General features: G+C 44.2%; 1 protein-coding gene across 1 annotated transcript in view; it reads right to left on the bottom strand.

Moving 5' to 3' along the window:
• Window positions 1-21,707, bottom strand: part of Ptprt (protein tyrosine phosphatase receptor type T) — a 1,017,256-nt gene that overhangs the window by 524,873 nt on the left and 470,676 nt on the right. The window contains exon 8 of the mRNA XM_050150909.1: window positions 5,294-5,587. Within this exon, the coding sequence (XP_050006866.1) occupies window positions 5,294-5,587 (294 nt within the window). The remainder of the gene's footprint in view (window positions 1-5,293; window positions 5,588-21,707) is intronic.

Here is a 21,707-nt window from a genome sequence, read left to right as displayed (position 1 = left end):
TGCTTGTAGAAAGCAAAACCAAGGCCGATATGCGGGTGTCGTTCGGAAGCAGATCTGGGGGGACAGTGTGGCAGAGTCTTTTTGTGTGGTGTTTAGATGATTCTTTTTAGAAACCAAAGGATGGGGCTGAAGCCATTGGAACTGACACCTACAGAAGAGCTGCAGAGCTAGGCTGGGTTAATATGGTGCCTCTTGCTTTTCCCAGTGGTAAATTCCTTCAGTGTCATTGCCTTCAGGGTTCTTTACAAACTCCAAATAATGAATGCAGTAGCCTTCTTTTGATGTAAGGTATTGTTAAGTAGCACAGGCTGGCCTTTAACTCGTGACTGCCACAGCCACCAGTGTGCTGGGGACTAGAGATGTGTCCCACAATGCCTACCTGTCTGTACTTGGAACCTAAAGGATTTTTCCTGTGTGTGACCCAAACCTGAGTTCTACAACAATTAAGTCAACACTGGGTAAAGAAAACAATAAGAGTTCAAGTGCTTCAACAGGGAAGCCGTCTGTGTGGACAGTGTGGCCCGCCCTTTAGAGGCAAGGTTCAAAGTGAGCTGCCCACTGTACAGCATCCCTGAACTCGCATTGCTACCCGGATGTCTGCTGTCTGGGATTTTCTAGAGCAGTGTTTCTCAGCCTTCCCAGGGCTGCAACCATCTAATACAGTTCCTCGTGTTTAGGAACCCCCAACCATAACATTATTTTGTTACTGCCTAATTCTGCTACTGTTATGAGCCATAATATAAATATCTGATATGCAGAATATCTGATATGCAGCCCCCGAAGGGGTTGCAACTCGCAGGTTGAGACCCACTGTGCTAGAGGAAAGCACTCAATGTCCTCGGTAAGAAAGCAGCCCAGAATGCAGATGACACCATGAGCATCATGCTCTGAAGTGGGAATCCTCAGGAGAGATGAAGACTAGAGAACACAGCTAGAGCTCTGCTAGTCCTGATAACCGGCCAGGCTAGCCTTCTTCTCTGTGTGTTAATGGCTCACAATAATAATGTCCGTAACAGAAGCACCAACAGCTTGTGATTCGTTTCATTACAGGAGTCTGAAGAGCATTTTGAGATTTTCAAAACACTTTGATATACATCATTGTCTTTGCCCCTAGGCCTTTATCCCAGGAAGGATGATGAATGATTAAAATGAGGGAAAGAAACAAAATGGCGAATTAAAAATGAACAAAGCATTCTGAGAGGAAAGCAGGAAGGCAGAGAGAATTAAACTGATTTTATCAGGGCTAAGGAGGTCCCCACCCCTTCATCCAGGTGAAGTTAGAGACGTTCTCATGGAAAAAGCTCAAATTCCTTAAGCTCTAGACTAATACATTCCTATTGCCTGCTAGTCATCTTCCCCTAAACAAAGCATATTCTTTCCCTTAACATCTTCAGCACTTACCATCTCAGAATAAGATTCTCCCTCTCATACCTCAGTTACCTATACCACAAACCCTAGATGTCACCTTAGACCCTCTTCTCCCTTCCCCACATATGTAGATTGCTGTGAATCTGTCTATGGTATAACTAGCTAAGCATGTGCTCTGAACTCCTGCCTATTGGTCCTGCATGCTCTGTAGCCAAACTCTTAATGTCTCCCCCTTAAAGGGTCAGCCTCAGCTTCTTGGTTTCTGCTACATCAAGGATCTATCTGGTCATACTCAGTAGAACAAGAATATACCCCCACCATCCCTCACTGACTTGGTCATCCTGATATCTTTTTGGAGCTTAGCTGAGCTTATAACATAACCACTGCCAAGGTTCTGCCCTTGCCTGTCCTGACACCTCTTCCCTCACTGTTCTAGGCAAAGCCAGCCTCTTCCCTCACTGCCTAGAACAGAGATTGGCTCATAGAAGAGAATGAGTAAGTGTTTGAAAGGACAAATGCAGCCATTCATTTTTAGCTGGTCTTCATAGTTACTACCCAACCCCGTACTTGAGAGGATGCTCGTGAGCAGAGGAACCCACCCCCAACTCCTTCAAGGCAGTGGCAAGGAGACTTCGTTCTCAGCACTTACATGCTGTGTAGCCTTGATCCAGTCATGTGAGTGGTAGTCTGCCTCTCAGAGTTCAAGTCACACACTCCGTGGGTCTACTTGCAGTGGGCACACTAATGTGCCACAGATGCAATGTTTGCATTTGCAGCCTTGTGAGTCAGGACTCCTGATTGCATGGTCTTACTCTTGTACTTTCTGATTCATTGGGTGAGGAGAGGCTAGGTCTGAGCTTACATGAAACTTAATTCTTTTGGGTTTCTGTGACATAATACCATAGATTGGGTTATTTATAAATAATGGAAATTGGCTTTTCACAGTCCTAATAAAGACTGGATTGCTGGCCATAGATGCATCTTCTCACTATGCCCTCACTTGGTGAGTAAGCAAGGGAGAACTCTGGATACTCTCTTATAATGGTGAAAATCCACTCATGACATAGTTGTTCCAAAGGCTCCGTCTCCTACACCATCACATGGAGACCCAGGTTTCAACATAAGAGTCATAGTAAACCAAAGTGCCCAGTCTCTAGCCATACTGGAGTCCCTGGTCCAGGAATCCCACACTGAGAAACGCTGCTCCAAAGGTGCCTAAGGACACTGCTTGCTGTCCCGTCTTCCTTCACAAAGCATGCTATTTCAACACCCAAACTGCATGTTTATACCTTACCACCCTTTTCTATTTTTCTTGAATCTTTACCCAGCCTGCAAATTCCTCTGGGCAAAAATTATACTTTCCACACTATGTTTTGCAAAATAATGAGTACATTTCCAGAGTGATTAATAATAGAGTAGGGGAAGGGGAGAAAACTCCAGATAGCGAAGGTAATAAAGAGCATCTACAAATGGATATCAGCCCGAAATTCTCTTAAAATTAATTATAAAGCAAAGAACAGTCTACCCATCAGTGGCAATGGAAAAAAAAAAATGATTTTCTTTATGACATAGTTTAAGAATGTAGGCTATTTGAGATTTAAGTCTAACTTATTTAAATACCACCATTTCTGGAAATACAATACCACAAACAACATTTCAACTCCAAATTCTTACAACGCTAGTCAGACCATTGTGTCTGTCACATGTAAAATCCATTAGGCAGTCGTGGCAAGTGTTTGTGATAGGTTATAAATTTTTATTGAGATGATCATCTCGCGATTGAATTTCTAAGTGCATTATATGATCACGAGCAAATAAGTCCACAGGGGCTTTGAAAGTGCTTTGAATGCCATTTCCAAAGATCAAAGCCCTTACATTTACCTTGCGGAGAAAGAGAAGCCTTATCAACAGGTTCAAATCAATTATTTTTATGAATGACTATTGCATGGCAGAGCTGAGGTAGGGAATTGCCTGGCTTAATAACATATCCTTCTGTCCTTTGAAAGCAGTTAGCTTCATAATCAGGTTTCAATGAGGAATTTTACCAAAGATCTGTTTAGAAAAATCATTGGGAAAATGGACTCTCTGTTCATCACAGTGGTTCAATAATTTTCAAAGGAGTAAGTCTGGGCCATAGCAATATTAGTGCTCTTGGCTTCTACACGTCAGGAGCACTCCTGAGACGCGAAAGAGAGGCTGCTGTAGGTTCTGCTTGAACACTCAAACTGGCTCATGAACAACTGAAAATTCAAGCTTGTTCCAAAACCATTGATCTAGGAGGGAGCAATGCAAGCACAGAGCAAATGTACTTATATGTGACTGTGCTCATAGAAGACATAAGAAGAGTAAAAACTTAAAGCCACACAGAAACACACACACACACACAGTCCCCCTTAGATCACCACTGTGGTCAGACACGCCCATTTCCGCCTGGTGTTTCCTTTCTGTCTAATTCAGATGGCTTCTTCCTGCCTCCCAGTAACTCACAGGCTGCAAACCCCTACCTCTACTTATAAAGAAAATACTGAGCTTTCCGGGAGGTGTCTGTGAGCTGCAGTATAGCGTCTTGTACTTTTTGCTCCACCTGATGTCTAAAATTGAGCTCCTATGCACATCAGATGGTGCTCTCATTTTCATGGGTTACTAATAAAGTAGGGATAGCCTCTGCCCTTGCTTTTCCTCCTAATCCCTGAGTTCTTTATAGCATAATACAGTGAGGGGAAACAATTTTCGTGGCATTGACTGTCAAATTCTAACAGGCCTGACACAACATCCTCCACTGTGTCCCGTGTTGGTGTACCTATGAATTTTTCACTCAGAGGCAATGTTGCTTCATTTTCCTTCAGAAGCCCATGCTGGATGCGTCACTAGGCCCGGAACCACAACAGTACAGTAGCTCTGAGCTCAGTATGTTATACCAGGGACGCTCACCTTTCTATTCATCATGGTGTCGTCAAAGATCCAGGGCTCTGGAGTCAGAAAACCTGAGTGCAAATCCTGAGTGTACCACTGGCCATGTGGGGAGCCCAGATAAAGTTAGAAAACACTGAGCCACTCTCCCTTCGTGTCTACGTGGAACAAAAGTACTTCCATGGAGTGGTACTTGAGGGTGATAAGAACAGATTGTGAGTTTTAGAAAAATGAACACCAGTCTCTTTTAATTTCATGGGTTCCATTCAGAGATCCAAGCTCAGCCAACAGACAAAGCCAAGAGACCTTGGGGATAATCTTGTATGCAGAGAACCTTTCCAATCACATCCACTCTAGCAGCGCTTAGGCAGGAACACCAGGGAAACAGCTGGAGCCAGAAACCCACAGTTATCTTAGAATCCAGAGGTCCCCAGAAGGACTGTCTCAAGTCACACTCTTTAGTCAGAAGCCAGGAGCTCCCAGAGGATATGGAGTTGGGAAATTCTGAGGAACCAAGGCAGTTTCAGAGTCAATTCTGAGACACCCGCAGAACCAGGAAGCTATAGCGGTGTAACTGGCAAGAGGATCTCCTCAGAGACAAAGCTAGAACCAGGAAGCACCAGGACAATGACCAGACCCAGGGGTCACAGACCAAGCAAACTACACCTACTAGATATACAACTGGAACCAGAAGCCTGCAGGAACGTAGTTGACATGGGGACTTTGAGGGCAGAACCAAAACCCATTAGAGAAATGCAAACGGCACTAGGATTCCTCACAATGATAGAGCCAATGCCCCATCAGAAATACTGTCAACATCATGAGCATATCCGTGACACGACCAAAGACAGAAGGTTCTAGAATCACATCCAGAGCTGAGAGTTTCTCTCAAGTCTGAACAAGCCTTTAATGGTCTTTCCATCAAAGGCTGCACATCTACACCAGAGGAATCTGTGTCCAAGAGGCAAGAGGAGGGCCAATCAGAACAGCACAACATCTGGAGGGACGTCCTTACCTGCACACTTGGTCCTGGTGGTAAGAGGAGGTCCTGGTGGTCCTGTGCCTCCCTCGCCTGGCCGTGTGAGCAGCACCCGGATCTCATACTCCACATCAGGGTCCAGATGCCAGAGTTTGTAGTTGGGAGAATCCACGATGTGGGTCTCGGCCCAGGTGCCCGTGGTAGTGCGGTATTCCACTTCCTTCAGAATGATGGGACCGTCCCCAATAATGGAGTTGGCATTTGGCTTAATCCACAGGTAGGTGGCCCCCACCGCCAGCAGTTCTGGGGGAGCGATAGGCGTGGGAGGCTCTGTAAGAAAGCAAGCAAGCCAAGGAATTTCAGTCTAAGTTTACGAAGTAGATCCAAGCATGTAAAGAAAAGAGGCCAAACTCTCAACAAAACCATAGAGAGGACTGTTGAAATGGCAGGTAAAGGAGCTTGTGCCAACCATACCTTGAGATGGATTCAAAGGACCCACATGGTAGAAGGAAAAATGACCCCCAAAAGTTGTCCCTGACCTCCACAAGAGCATATATTCTCTCTTCTCATTCTCTCCCCCCACTTCTCTCTCCCTCCCTCCTCCCCCCCCTCTCTCCCTCTCTTGTGTGTTATCATTTAGAGTAACTTGTATGAATGTACGTTTAGGAATGACTGGTTGGGACTGCATAACCTGTCAGTGGCTGATTCTCCCTCTCAGCAGCCTTTTGCTGCCTATAGTTCTTCATCTAGGGGTGGAGCCTTGTGAGATTTTCCCATCCATGCTGGAAAACCATCTGGTGTTGAACATTATGTGGGTACTGTTGAGGGAACCATGTAACTGCAGTTTCATGGGTGCAACTCTCATATATAGAAGGCACTATCTCACATCGGATGCCCGCATCCTGTGGCCCTTCACCATCTTTCTCCTCTTCCAAGATCTACTCTGAGCTTTCACTGCAGGGATCATGTTACAGACAGATGTGACATTTGGGGCTGGACACCTCACGGTCTGTTGTCTGCGCTTCACCAATTCTGGGTGTGCTGGTTAGTTGTATGTCAACTTGACACAAGTTGTTTGCTGTGGGAGGGGGTAGTCAATTATGGGCATTGCCAATCCTGGGCTTGTGGTCCTGGGTTCTATAAGAAAGCAGACTGAGCAAGCCACAAGAGCCAGCTAATAAGCAGTACTCCTCCAAGGCCTCTGCATCAGCTCCTGCCTCCAGGTTCCTGCCCAGTCTGAGTTCCTTTCCTGACTTCCTCCAGTGGTAAGCAGTGATGTAGAATCATAAGCCAAATAAACCCTTTCTTCTCCAAGTTGCTTTGGTCATGGTGTTTGTCACAGCAATCATAATTCTGACTAAGACAGTGGGTTTCCCCAAATTAGCTCCATATACTGCAACAGGAATTTTCTTTGATAGGGTCTAAGAGCAAAACTTATCCATGGGAAGAAAGATACGTATTTAGAATACAGTTAAGCACTACACTGATCTAGAAAAGTGCCTGCAGTAGATCCTCCTCTAGAGCCCATGATATCAACCATTATGGGGTATTGAATAGGTTTACAGTAACCATCCATAAATTCCCTCCCATTAAGGATCCTTAAATCTAATTAGACAGTTGAACGCTAATCCCAAGATATCATTGACACTATTGTACCACTAATGATATCTTGCCAAACTGGTCATTGCCATGGTTAGTAGGTAGTTGGGTAAAACTGACTGCTTTTCTCTCGTGGCAGCTTGCACAGAACCTTTGGATGCTGTGAGACCTAGTCCTCCAGGAGGAGGTTTTCAGGCCAGTTCCACCTCAGATCACACACACTGTTAGCAGAAACCCTCTGTAGATGGTGGGGTGAACACGGATAGGAGATGGTGATGCAACAAGAATCCAGCTTCGCCCTCACCCTGACAGGTTTCTGCCAGCAGAGTGTCATTGGCTAACAGGAGCATAGCAGGAATCAAGGGCCAAAGGAAAGGTCATAGCAAGTTCTCTGCTAACTTATCTATGTGACACCTTCCTTAGGCAATATATCTTTAACCAAATAGACATAACCAAACTCATAGAGCAATTAACAACCCCCTGCAGGGTCTCCATATGTAGGTCAGGCTGCCCTCAGACTCACTCTGTATCCAGAATGGTCTCAAATGCCAGGTTCCCTTGCCTTGGCCTTCCAATTACAGGAATTATAGGTATGCATCACCATGTCTTACCACGTGGCCATCTGTTTGTTTTGAGATGTCTTTCAGGCTTTATTTTACTTTCTGAAAAATATTTTATTTGAAGCTGGAGAGATACCTCAGTGGATAAGATCATTTGTTTGCTCTTGAAGAAGACCTGCGTTCAAGTCCCAGCACACACCTGGTAGCTCATAACCATGTCTAACTCCAGTTACAGCAGGGGATCTTCTAACATTCATGCACACCAGGTACACAAACGGTACACACACACACACACACACACGTTAAATATTCATGCACATAAAATAAAATAAATGTTTAAAAAAGTATTTTATTTAATAATCATACGTGCATATTATTTTCGCAGGACTTCCACAGGATCAGCCATCGTCTCAGCACAAATACAGAGGGGCTTGTGAAGCGCCACCACTACCTGAGGAGTTATGGTATCTACTGGGGAGGGAGAGTCACATTTTGTCAGGGATGTAGATTCTGAGATGCAACCCATGATCCAAAGAATTGATTTATTTTTGGTTGTGCATAAGTGTGTGGGTATTTACATGTGAGTGCAGGTACCTCAGAATCCAGAAAAGAACATCCACCCTCTTAGGCTTGGAGTTACAGGTAGTTGTGAGCTGCCTGGTGTGGGTGCTGGGAACTGAATGTCACTCTTCCACAACAGCGGGAAGTACTCTTTTCTAAAAATGTTTATTTATTTATGTAATGTACATTGAGGTTTTGCCTGCATGTATGCCTGTATGAGGATATCATATCCCTGGGAACTGGAGTTACAGACCGTTGTGAACTGCCATGTGGGTGCTGGGAATCGAACCTTGGTCCTTTGGAAGAGCAATCAGTGCTATTAACCACCAAGCCATCTTAACCACTGAAATCGCTCCAACATCCCTCACATTTTGTTTGTTTTGTTTTTAAAGAAGCATGGTGTGTTCATTATTTTTATTTGTGAAAAACACAGACGTGGGAACAACAACCACCACAAAAAGTAAGGAAAAGAAAGCATGTCTCTCTTACCAGCCAGTTCTGCACATTCTAATGCAGTTCTTATTCACGTCTCACATTGTCCTGTAGTCTCAACGACACACAGGCTAGTGGTACATGGTTTTGTTTCCTTCACTTTAAGCACCCTAGAAGATCCAGTTACATGCTACAAGGAAAGAGGAGTTACTGTCTTTTCTAGGTTCTGACTAGACTATAAAATTATGATCCTAAGTGTGCTCCCACGGTTGAGTATATGGGCTGTTCTAGGCTTAGCCATGGTAAATAATTCTGGCACAGACATCTCTATGCAAATGATCTCAGGCCTCCTTGTCTGAGTCTGGTATTGTTTAATGACCAAAAGGCAGGAATGGGTTATCTGTCCAGGAGAATGAACAAGTTCTTGAATCCTAAAGTCGAATATAGAGGTGATGGGGGTGAGAAGCCAAATGCGATTTATTAAAGAGCTCCTTATTGGGGGGAGTCTCTGGACTGCTCAAATGAGCAAAGCGTGGGTGATGTTAGTTTGGAACTCAGGTGGATACTTTGGGATAAAGACTTATTCTGTGTTTTTCTTTTAATTAATGGCCTGGCATTAAGGATTCTCCAAAAGGAGAATAATTTGCTATAAACTAGGGGTGGACAATATCCTCTCAGCGTGACTCGAAGCACACATCTTGAGGGACAACTTCAGATTGCCTCTATTACAGCTCGCCGTTTGGTCGGAGAAGGGAATTAAGCAGATTAGTCAAGCTAGGTGCTTTCTTTACAAAGCCATGGAGGTTATTACTCAGGACCTTGTTATCTCCAAGGTGTTTGCAAATTGATTTTGGGATAATTTGTTCCAGGTAGAGAAGTTAAGTTGGCAGGCTGATAATTTCTGGACTCGTCCTTTGTGCATTTTAAATATATGGAGCCTCTGACGGCCATTATCAACTCTCGGGAGCTTCCATCAGTCTCCAGCAAGGCCTCAAGGGTGGTATTTTGTAGCTCCATGATGACTCTGCCTAATTCCTTAATATAATTATTCACAGAGCGGCTCTGGACGGGACCAAGAGCAGCCCACTCCAGTGCTGTGGGAGCTGAGCAGTGGCTGCACTCAGCTCTTCCATCGACTTTCGCCCATGGTTTACTGCTCTCCTATTTCAGGCATTAGCAGTTTTCAATTTCTGACCACCAGAAAGAAAATACAGTATTAATCTTTCCAAACATTTACTCTCTTTTCATGTATTTCTAATGGTAGCTACAAGTGCAATAACAAACACCTTCTCGAGTATATAAATGTACCCATCTCAAATGGCTTGCAGGTTCACAAGTTCATGTGCAGTCTAGGTGTTGTGGCTCTCTCTCTCTCTTTGTCTGTCTGTCTGTCTGTCTGTCTGTCTTCTCAAAATAGAACATGTAAGCTCATCATAGTGTTTCCTGTTTTAAGAATCATGAAGACATAAGATTATTGCTTTTAGCTTTTATATTTTGTTTTTTTTTTCCTCTTTTCATGCAGAACAGCCTTAAAAAGAGAAGGAAGAGGGGATGAGGACAGGACTTTCTTATTAACAAACACTATATCATTTTAAAATTAATAGAAACATTTTCATTAATTCTTACCATGGATTCTCTTCTGTATCTGAGATGAACTCCCCAATAAGACCATCTTAGATGATGGCCATCCTAAGACCTCAAGACATCTAGACGAATAGTGAGTCCCAGAGGGCACTATATAAATGGGGTGAGTAGAGCACTAGAACTCAAGGCCAGGTTCCTGTCCCTTCCTTTCTCATTTTATACTTTAGATGTTTATGGCATTAACTGCAAGTGTCATTAAAGAATGTGTATAGCAGGAGTGTCTGACTTTGAGTAACACAGAGACCCTAAAATTCTGATAAGAAACTCTGGGTATTCTTCTGGGAAATGTACAAAAGTGCATTGCCCAGAGTTCTGTGCCTCGCTTCAGAAATTCATGTGAATTCTTCTGTTGTAGTTAATCTTCCCTGGCTACACAACTAGGTCTAAAATCATACAGGGGATGAGACATACCTCAGGGTGCATGTGTCGTGCGGCTTCCAGTGAGGTTTCGCTGAGGAAGACCTACCCTGAACATGAGTATCATTGTACCATGGGATGAAGTCCTGGGGCTTAGTAAAAAGGACAGAGGGGAGAGTACAGTTAAGCACCAGAATTTCTCTGCCTCTGCTTCCTGGGGACAGATGTAATGTGGCCAGCTGCCCCCTGCCGTTTCACCACGTCTTTCCTGTTCTGATGGACTGTAGCCCTAAACTAAACCCCCATACACCTTCCCTCCGTTCAGTTATTCTGTCAGGTATGTTGCTACAACAACAACATAAGTAAATAATAAAACCTCTGAAGCCCATGTATAAGTCTATGCATTGACAATAGAAAAAATATCAGAGAATCTACTGAACCTACATGCCCTTATATTACACTTCTTCGAGACTCTAGACTACCCTTTGCTGCAGGGACAGAGGGTGGGAACATAACCATAAAAGGGATTACAATTCAGCATTTCCAGTTTCCCAGGCTCCCTACCTTTGGGGGGAAATAAGCATGCGAAGGTTTTCATAGAGTGCTGGTGCATAAATGCCTCAGACCCATGAAAATGGTGCACCCAACACGTTCATATATAAAGCACAGAGGCCATATAGGAACCTTCTACAAATGCTTATTTCCAGGACTAGAGATGTAGCTCAGTTGTTACATGTTCATCTAGCACAGTTCCTAATGTTATATACACTGGATATAGTACCCCACACCTTAGCCCAGGACTAGAGAGGTAGAAGCAAGAGGGTCAGAAGTGTAAGGTTCTCTTTGGAGACATAATGAGTTCTAGACTAGTTTGGGACACATGAGACCCTGTCTTTAGAAAAGAAAAAGGTTTTTAAATCCATCTTTTTTTTTTTTTTTTTTTTTTTTTGCATCAGCAACATCACTGGGGTCTTGAGATGAACAACTTGGCAGAAGTTCTCAGGGAGGGAAATCTCATCTTTTACAAAACCGTGCATCTCACTGGAAGTTGAGGCAGTCTGTTCCTTAAATCCAGTGGTGAAGGTAAGTACAGGAACTGTGCCACGGAATTAGAGGGTATCATAGCTGAGAAAAACAGCAATGACAAACCGGGACGTGGGTCATATTGCAGGGAACAGCCTGTGAAGAGGCCTATTGACCAGTAAATATCTTCCAGGGGAAGCTGAGGGGAGAGTACTATTGGGTTCAGACATTTACAGGGGTCCCCTAAGTCTGTATTGTGTGGGCAGAAATCATCCAAGGCCAGTCGGATCAACAACTAAATCCATATATTGTGAAGATTTATTCATTCACTCGGGAATACAAACATTCCTGAGATGCTGGCGTGTTCTACAGGTTTATTCATTTAAATAATAGAAACAAGAACATTATTTTCTCTAGTGGACTGGCTACCTGGAAGTGGTCATGAGGAAAACTAGTGGAGTTTGTAAATTTTCTATACCTTTAATATGGTTATAGAACTTCCTAGATTTCCTTCTATTGCTGGTATAAAGACCACAACTGAAAGAAACTCAGGGAGGATGGGATTCATTTCACCTGGAAAGCTACAGACCAGCATTGAGGGCATCAAAGCAAAACCTCAAGGCAGGAACCATGGTGGGAAGCTGCTTCCTGGCTTGTTCCCCGTGACTCACTCAACTTGTTCCTCTCATAGATCCCAGAACCACCTGAACAGTGATTGGCACCACCTACAGTGGGCTGGGCCCTCCCACATCAATCATCAATTAAGTAAATGCCTCAGAGACTTGGCCACAGACCAATCTTACGGAGGCGTTTTCTCAATTGAGATCCCCTCTTCTGAGAAGAAAGACCGCAGCTTGTGTCGAGCTGACAGAACACGAACCAGTACAGTGACACCCATCAAAACGGACCTTAAAATGCAGACATGTTTGGTTGTGGAGACTGAGTCTTGAAGTTGTATGAGAAACTAGGCTGATGAGATGATTCAGCCAGTCAAAGTTCTTGAGCACAGGCCTGGTGACTTGGGTCCGATCTACAGAATTCATGTTAAAAAGCAAAGCACCATGTCTCGGTGCAGTAATCCCTGAACTCCTGTAGCGGCATGGGAGACAGACACAGGAGGACCGTGTGAAAGCTCTCGGACCAGCTGAGTCAGAGGATGCAGCTCAGCATCACAACAGCAAAAGAGACCCTGTCTCAACAAGGTGGAGGGGCAAACAAACACTTCAAGTTGTCCTCTGACTTCCACATGCATGAACGCATGCACACACACACACACACACACACACACGTACACACACACACGCACACGCAAGCACACACACACACATTTATAAATCATAAAAACCAAAGCATTACTGATCTCTGGTCAGTCAATGAGAAAGACTGTTCACAGAGATACAGGTTTCTAAATTTATTTAGAATGAATCCTACAAAGTTTATAAGAAGAAAGAAGGCATTTGAGAGCAGATACTCTTTCAGAGAACCTGAATCTGATAACTAGCACCCCCATCAGGTGGCTCACAGTCACCTGTAACCTCAGCTCCATGGGATCTGGCAACTCTGACTTCTGAAGACACCTGTGCTCATGTGAGCAGAACCACACACAGGCACACACACACACACACACACACACACACAATTACTAATAAAAATATATGTTTAAAAGGAGGTAAACCTTCAATCCTGTGCCATTTCTCTCCAAGAAATTGAATCCTTTTTTTCTGATCTTGACTCTCCAGTATATCCCCTAGTGCTCAGTTGCTCAGATACTGTTAGCTCCCAACCAGGAGCTTTCCCACGTATAACACAAGCAACCCCTCCCCGACCCCCAGCATCCACTATGCAAAGACCTGTAATTGACACCTGATGGCCTCTCGGCCCACAAAGTTTGGAACCAAATCAAGAGGGAGAAAAGGCAGCTGTTAGGGAGCTATAGCCTGCCTTAGAAAATGGCATTGGCCCCCTCTGGCTGGATATCAAAGCCTACTGAGGAGAAAGATGTTGTGAGCTCCCCTCAAACCCTGGGCTACAGCTGCCCTCGAGATGCCAAAGCTCTCCTTCGATGTATAGATGGTGGAGTGACCCCTTAATGTAATTCAGCCTCATCCTCAGGCAGCAATCTTCAGACCAATTCTGTCTTTCTTTTCCCTGCTGTGAGCACTTGTAACAGTTTGACTCCCAGAAATTCCTACGGAGAGCAAAAGTGCTTCAAATAGCTGAAGACAGATTGGTGTGTGTATGTATTGTCTGCTTCGGACAAAAATCAAATGTTCTGAGGAAAACTGGAGGTCATTAAGGTGTTCGGGGAACCTTAATACGGTTCAGGTAGGGATAGTGTGGCCTCCGGAACATGCTACTTCCTTCTTTACTCTATCAGAGCTGGCATTTATTTTGATTTACTGGTCATGTGGTCTCGAGAGGTCTAACAACATGTAAACATATGTGCACAGGGGGACAAGCACAAAGGATATATGACCATCACTCCCACGCTTTTACAAATGCCATCCATGTCAGTTGGGCTGTTCTCTTTTTACTCTTAACTAAGTTATGTACCGCTCTGCTTTTCAAATCTGCCTTAAAACTTCTTGTGTTATGTGGACCACTGAGGTATCTGCAAAGATGCTCAAAGTCACTGTAGTAACTGAGAGATTACTGATGCTTAGGCAAGACTGATGCACAAAATAGTGGGTCAAGGATCAAGAGATGAAGGGGCCCTGCAGCCAGAGTTCAAGTCTTCTTTGCCTCTTGTTCATCACTTCTCAAATGTGTGACCCTAAATAGTCTACCTGAGCTTTGTGGGGTTTGATTTTCTCACCTCGAGATTGGAAAACTGCTTTATGACATAAGTTGCCGAAATATTTAAATTCTCTAGCTAGCACCACAAGGATTGCCTATGCATTCACTGAGTCTGCCCTGCCTTTCGAGTCACCGGGGGGGGGGGCTGTTTTCTCATCCTCAGCCTGGTTGGGGGCCAGATAGTCCCTGAGTGCAGTCAGATGAACCACAACAAATAATATACTAATGGGTGCTCCTGCAATTATCCTTCGTCCCTCATCTTGAACTTCTGACAGCAAGACAAAACTCTAAGCAAAACAACCTAAGTGGGAGATTTAGTATGTATGTTTCTCTCCATCATGGTGGGGAGGGCATGGGGAGCAGAGGTACTTATATCACAATAACAGGGATGGAGGGAAAGAGGGACTGGAGGAATAGAAGGGGGAGGAAGAGAGAAATATCACTGGCTATCTTTTACTTCTGTTTTTCCATATGAGTCCCCAGCCAATATGGCCAGTGTCTCTCACATTCAGAGCAGGTCCCCCTGTGTAGTGAAACCTTCCTGGCTATGGGGAAACACCCTCACAGGTGCACCAAGACATGTCCCTTACTAGTGCCCTGAGCATCTCTTGAACCAATCTAACTATCACAGAGTCAAAGTTGAATAAGTATTTGACATCTTAGCTGGATGTGGCAAAGCACACTTATATATCAGTACCAATATTTAAGGCTGAGGCAGGAGGATGGCGGGTTCCAGACTAGTGTGAATAACAGTGAAAACCTGTCTGCAAGTTTTAAAAAAGGAAGATTTATATATTTGAGAACTTATTTAAGTGGGCAGAGAAGAATTTAATAAATCTTTTTAAAAGAAAAGGTTAGTGTAGGGGCAAAGAGATGCGGGCATCAGGAGGAATGTTGGAGAGAAGGTGGTGTGGATGTCTAAGGAGCAGAAGGGTTTGCAGAGGAACGGAGGAAAACTAAAACCCTGGGACAGAATGGTTCTTAAAACACAGATGATGAAAACTCTCAAACAAAGTCTCGAGTTTTCAGACTGTGAAATGTGAAGAACACAGGGAGATCCAGACCAAGCTAATCAGAAGGCTCGAGTTTCGGCTCACCTAGGAGTATCTTTGAGATATATGACTAGAGAAAAATCCCCAATATCTAGAAAACATACAGCTATCCACCAAAACGAATAGAAAGACTTTTTCTTTTAAAGAACACGCCAGCCTCACACTGCATCCTTTCAATCTGAAACCCTGGGATATGGGGAGGATGGAAATGATAATACTAATAATAATTATAACCCAAGTGACAGCAGAGTGGGCTCACAGACTGGACATCTGTGGACACCTGTCAGTGCACTTAGGATGTTAAAATGCTAATTGGTTTTATGATCACAGAAATCCTATGGGTAACAGCTGTGAAGATCAACTTTTTAAATTTTTTCTAAAAAGAAGAGATATCAAGATGAATGTCAAATAATTAGTCATTCAAAGAACCAAGACTGGGACTGAAGTACCTGCCTAAGAGGCTTCACTCCCGAGCACTAATGGAAGGATAACATCACCACAGAGAGAGAAGAGGAGTACTCCTCCGAAACGTGCCAAGAATTTCACAGCCAGCGAAGAGGTTCTTTTTGCACATCCAATAGAACAGAACTCACATATATAGGAAAAACACCACCCACTGGTGTTCCTCGGAGAAAAGGGACTTGACAGTTAGCAGCAGCGCACCTTGGCATGATCGGTACCATAGTTTCTAAGATGTGGAGTTTGAAAATGCCAACAACCAGTCCCCACAGGAGCGCTAGCTGCTACAAGACCTTTCTCTCTGAGGTGAGAGTCAAGAAAAGAAGATCAACCCCACATTCCCTCCATAAGGCTCAGGGACCATCACAGAAGAGAAGCAGGGTAAGAGAGGACCAGAGGCAGACAGTGTCTACTGCACAAGGCAGAATTGTAGGGCTCGTGAACTAACAAGAACAGAGCCTTCACCAGTCCACAACCCTAACTGAGGAGCTAGGGACAGTTGAGGCTTCTGGGGACAACAGAGTCAGTTTTCTTTATGGGTGTGTTTCCTGTAGGTCAACCCTATTCCAGTGGATGACCCCAGACCCATGAGCACATGGGTAGGATCCACTGGAGTTGGTGGGTTATTTTTTAAAAGGGAGAGGAGAAGACAACATGAAATTGTGGGGTGGGAAGGTGAAGGTGGGCCTTGGAGGAGCTAGGACAGAGGATCAAAATACACTGCTTAGTGGCTCTGGTGGTGGCATAGCCTCCTGGAACCAACAAGGTCACAGGTTGCAGCCCCTACCCCAAGCTTCCATGTAACCTTTGTAATTATTTTTTAAAAATTACACTGTATAAAATTCTTAAAGAATTATGTTTAAGCAGAAAGAAAGCTGCTTTAAGACAAACTAGACTGAAGGGAGCCCACACTGTGGGAGGGGGGCTCCTTTCAGGCATGTCTAGCTAATGCTAGTAACAAGCCATTCTGTGATAAAAGGTTAACCCTTTCATGAGACACCACAAATGCTTTCGGAAAAGTCTCTCTCAGACTGATATCTGTGGGTTTAAAATTCTACTTTAACTAATTCAAAGAAGAAAACAAAGTTCCACCCACTTAAGTCTATTAAAACACCAGCTAGCCAGCCAGTCTTGAGTATAAGCTTTCAGTCCCAGCAGTACTGAGATGCCATTGGCCCAGGAATTTCTGCAAGGGTGAGGCTAAACTAGGCTGCATGGTTGAGTTCTAAGTCACATTTGGCAACAGAAGTGAGACAATGTTTCAAGAAAACAAAACAAAAAAAAAAAACTAAATGCCTAGATACTAACACTATACAATAGATATATATCTTTTGTATAGATACTAGATACTATACAAAATGTTGATGCTCAATGTCTCCTTTATACAACTTTAAGGAAGTAGGGACTTTCCCACACCATGCCCACCCCTGTCTCTCAGACAGATGTTTTCTAATAAACATGCACTGGCTAGTTCTTGTGAAGATGCAAATTTAAATAAGCCCAGTTTTCTATTATTTCATGGTTTCTCATGCAGCGTGTCCTTTTCTGTGATCCATTCCCTGGCATCCAGACATCTAGGTACCAGAGATCAAGAAGCACAGGTGAATCGTTTGTCTTGCTGGTTTCCCATCAACATCACAGTAGCAGTGGGAGATATGGCTACTCCTGATACCATCCAAAGGCCTCCACGGTGATGAGACTTGAATTTCAAATGGTCTTAAAATTAAAAAAAAAAAAAAAAAAACTAAAAGGTAAAATTTCTTCCTACAGTGATCCATGCAATGAAACAAAAATATTCTCATAGGGACCCAAGGCTCTGTGTTTCCTAAAATGTCGTCTCCTCACATCACACGGGCATTAACCAGAATTGAGTCCTGCGTCTTCTCTTCTCAAAGTCTACGCTCTTTCCCGAGTACTGAGCCGCCGCTTTTGAGCACTATACAAATGCTCTTCCAGGTAAGCAGTGAAGGAGACCCGGTGGGTGTGTTCACGAAGGAATTTCCATGCATCCAGCTCCATGCTAGGGGCACACAATTCTTTCAGGCAGCTGGTATCATCATTCCTACTTTAAAGTGAAACAAACAAACCAGCCAACAAAACCTACAGCTTAAGAAGATTAGCTGATCCTGATTACCAGAAGGAGCTGGGATTCAGTCCAAGGAAAACCAAAGACAAGTTTATCAGATCCTCACTGTGTGAAGAGAGAAAACAATCCTGCCCAAGGTACAGAAGGTGGTGAGGAAGAGAAGGCAGATCCAGAACTAGCCCATGCCATGTTAACAGGAGCCAACAGTTATGGAGCTGTGGATGCAGAAGGTATATAGGAAGTCTCCACGTTTCACCTTCTGGAAACTGAGGGCCCCAATATGTGCCTGACAGGCAGCTTGAAGAGTTCCAGGGATAAGAAGCATAATTTTCTATTGACCATACAAATGGTAGAGTTTTAAAATGATTTATTTTAATTAATTGTATGTGTGCATGCATGCGCATGAAACAAGTGCACGGGCCTATGTGTGTGCCCACGTGCATGTGAGTGCAGGTGCACATGGAGTTCAGAAGCAATCAATCCCCCTGGAGCAGATAGTTGTAAGCTACCTGATGTGAGTACGGAGAACTGAAATTGGGTTCTGTGCAAGGGCAGTGCTCGCTCTTAACCTCTGAGCCATCTCTCCAGCCTCTCTAGAGTCTTTACACTGAGACAGCACACACTGGCCTCTAGGAGGATCATTCTCTCCAGCCCACTAGGTTCATTATGCTACCTGCACCACCTCAACTTCACACACTGTTGATACAGAAATAGCAGGGGGCATCTTGGCTTGTGCTCCTGTCTCTGCTAGATTCCTCTTTCCCTTCTCCAGCTAACTCACTTTTTCTTGTCCTTGAAAACTGAGCTCTCCTGTGGAGTGCCCTCCTGGAGACTCCCATCCTTTTACTTTGTTCTGTCTGCTTTCTGGTCTCTTAGCATGGGATGCAAGAGGCAGAGCCAGAGACAAGCCTTCTGCAGAGGCAAGAAATTAGAGATGAATTCTCAGGAGGCAGGAGAGGGGAAGCAATGGCTCTAAATGAGGATGTGATTTCGATTGCAAAACTAATCTCACAGGAGCTCTGGACATGAACTATACCAGGGGTAGGCAAAGGCACAGAAGTACATGGCATTAATTAGTCAATCTCCCTGTATACAGAGGCATCACTACCTCTCCCCCTTCCCCAGCAGTGCAGCTCCCACTGCTAACAGCACTTATCCTGAGACAGGGAATATTACTCTCCTAGGACTTCTGAAACAATATGCCCCAATGTAGACAGCTGAAAGCAAGAGTCGTTTATCGTCCTGCAGTTCTAAAAGTGAGACGTCTGATGTCGAACTGTCAGTAGGACCACTTTCCCTTGAGCGGCTCTCGGAAGGCTCGTTGCTTACCTTGCTAAGCCTCTTGGGTTAAGTCAACAGTCCTTGGGCTTCTGTGGTTTGTGCATGTACTTCATCACCCTCTACCCTGTCTTCATATGTGTTCTTATGTGGCTGGAATTTGTACCCAAATTTCCTTCTTCATATGGAAACTTAGTTCGTACTAGATTAATGGTCTATATAATGTCCATAGTTAGGGGTTTCTATTGCTGTGATAAAACACCATGATTGTCAGGAGCCATTTCAGGCTTCCCCTTTCTCACATCTCACAGGGCCTTGAAGTAAAAATCATGAGACAGAAAACTTAAAGTTAGTCAAAACATTACGTGCTGATCGTGGAGACTGGAGCTCTGGAAAGCACCACAGAGTGTCCTCAAGGCTTGCTGCTTATCACTAACAGCAGGTGTTCTAGCCACTGACCTTGCAACTGACCTGCTTAGCTGCCAAACTGCCCCACTTAGCTGCCTAGCTACCGAGCCCCTCCTTCCCTTCCCCCTTCCTCAGTTCCTCCTGCCCCGAGCTCCTCACTCAGGAGTATATAAGTTTCATACTCGCTTCAATAGAGGGGATGCCTTGACAAGGAATACTGCTTGGTGTCCGTTTCTCTCTCCCCCATGTCTTTCAGAGAGTGCCTCTTCAAGACCCTGGAATAACTTAGGACCTGCTGGGCGGGTCACATGATCAAGAAAAACATGGGGGAGAAAGACTTTGTTTCATTTGCACAGCCCACTTCTGACTGCTAAGTGTCCCACCTACAGGCAGCAAGGATTATGTCTCCAATTAGTGTCGGCAGTTTGGGGACATGTGATCTACATATGAGTCTTAGAGTGGGGCATTGCATAAACCAAACTTTAAGGTTGAGTTTTAATATCTCTTATTTTGGTTGCTTAAGCTGGAATCTGAACTGAATATCTTTGACTCCCAGTTCCGCTGTTTATAGCCATATGCAGTAGTCACTGGAAGCCCCCAGCCCAACTCCTTAGTGGTTAGCACCTCCACGCTCTAGAAACGCCCTCCCTCCAGCACCTGGGCTCGCTCTCTGCTAATGTTGCTGTCACCGAGCAGTAAGGAAACCATGGCAAGGCAGTCTGGCTCTGCCAAGACTAGATACTACACTCAGGGAAAACCCTCACCCCAAGGAAGGATGAAAGTCCCTAAGGAAATACCCTAATTTGCTCCCTCTTGAAAAGACAGTATGGTAATTTCCTACCTCTCAGGTGACTCCTAGTGGCGCTGATCATCAGATATGAGGCAGGGTTACAAAATCCTGAATCATCCTTGAGGGAGCCCCTTCCTTCTCTGCCTCATCTCCCCATCCCCACTAGTATGCCCTTTAACTCTTAGGCAAACTACTTGCAAATGTGTTTCAGAGTCTGTTTGGGGAAAAGTCCAATTTAAATTATTATGAAAGCCTTGACATGTTATTTAATATCTATATCTCAAATTCCCCATTTGGGCTAAGGGTACAGCTCAGCGGGTAGAGTACTGGTATAGCAAACACAAATACCCGGGTCCAATCCCAGTACCATATGAAAGAAGGGTGGTGGCACATGCCTCCAACCCAGAACACGGAAGGTGGAAGATCAGAGGTTCAAGGTCATCGTTGGCTAGTTGGCAAGTTTGAGGCCAGTCTGGGCAAAGTGAGATCTAGTCAAAAAAAAAAAAATCAAAAACAAAAACCCCAAACAACAATGAAAAAAAAAAACACAAAGAGTTAAACATTAAAATTCGTAATTTATAAAACAGGTTAATAATATCCCTTTCTTTACAGGAATTGCCAATAGGATAAAATTAACCACTGGGCACTTCCAGCACAAAGGTATATGTCATGTGTCTGTCACCACACTTCTACCCAGCTATTGGTGTGCTAGGCAGTACAGAGTCCCCAGTTCTCTAACTCTGGAGCACAGAAAGATCCCAACACATTTTCCTGCACACATCTGGATAGAGAATCAACAACAGCAACGTCAGTGTGTTTTCTAATAAACATTTCCACAAGTAAAAACATTCAGGAGCCCAGCCTCAGTCTACTTAACACATCATAGAGAAACCTATGAAGTCATTTCGAAATTGCATAATTCAGCAACAGTTTAGCACCAGATGAGATTTTTATGATCTGCAATACTCTGTCTGCCCCTGGCTCCTCTTTGTCCCTCAGTGCCTCATAATTTTCAAGATTACTCTTGGCTGGGCCATTTCCCAAAATTAAGAGCAGAATAATTATGCAAGAAGAGCCTTTTTAAAACTTACTTGCTAATCAGGAGTCTTCAGGAAGCATGAATCAAGGGTCTGTCTCCCTTGGAGGAGGACCTGAGAGACCTAGGATTGTCAAGCTTTGCAATCAGAGGCTGCTCTGCAGAGGCGCCTTGTCTCAAAGCAGCAAAGGTCATCTCGCAGGCAGTCTTTCGTCCTTCTGTCCCACTTTTTCCCAGCAGCATTGCTCTAGAGAAATGAGTAAGAGGAACTCACATCTTAGAGAGTTTGGATCTCTGAGTTCCAGATATACCCATGTGACCATTAGAGACATCATATGCTACAGGGCAAGAGCAACTAATCTCTTTTTG

The sequence above is a fragment of the Alexandromys fortis genome, unplaced genomic scaffold, assembly GCF_014885135.2.
Source record: "Alexandromys fortis isolate MF-2015 unplaced genomic scaffold, M_Fortis_MF-2015_v1.1 scaffold_27, whole genome shotgun sequence".
Classification (NCBI taxonomy): Eukaryota; Metazoa; Chordata; class Mammalia; order Rodentia; family Cricetidae; genus Alexandromys; species Alexandromys fortis.
Note: the sequence above shows the minus strand (reverse complement) of the source record. Positions and strands in the feature narration are given on the sequence as shown.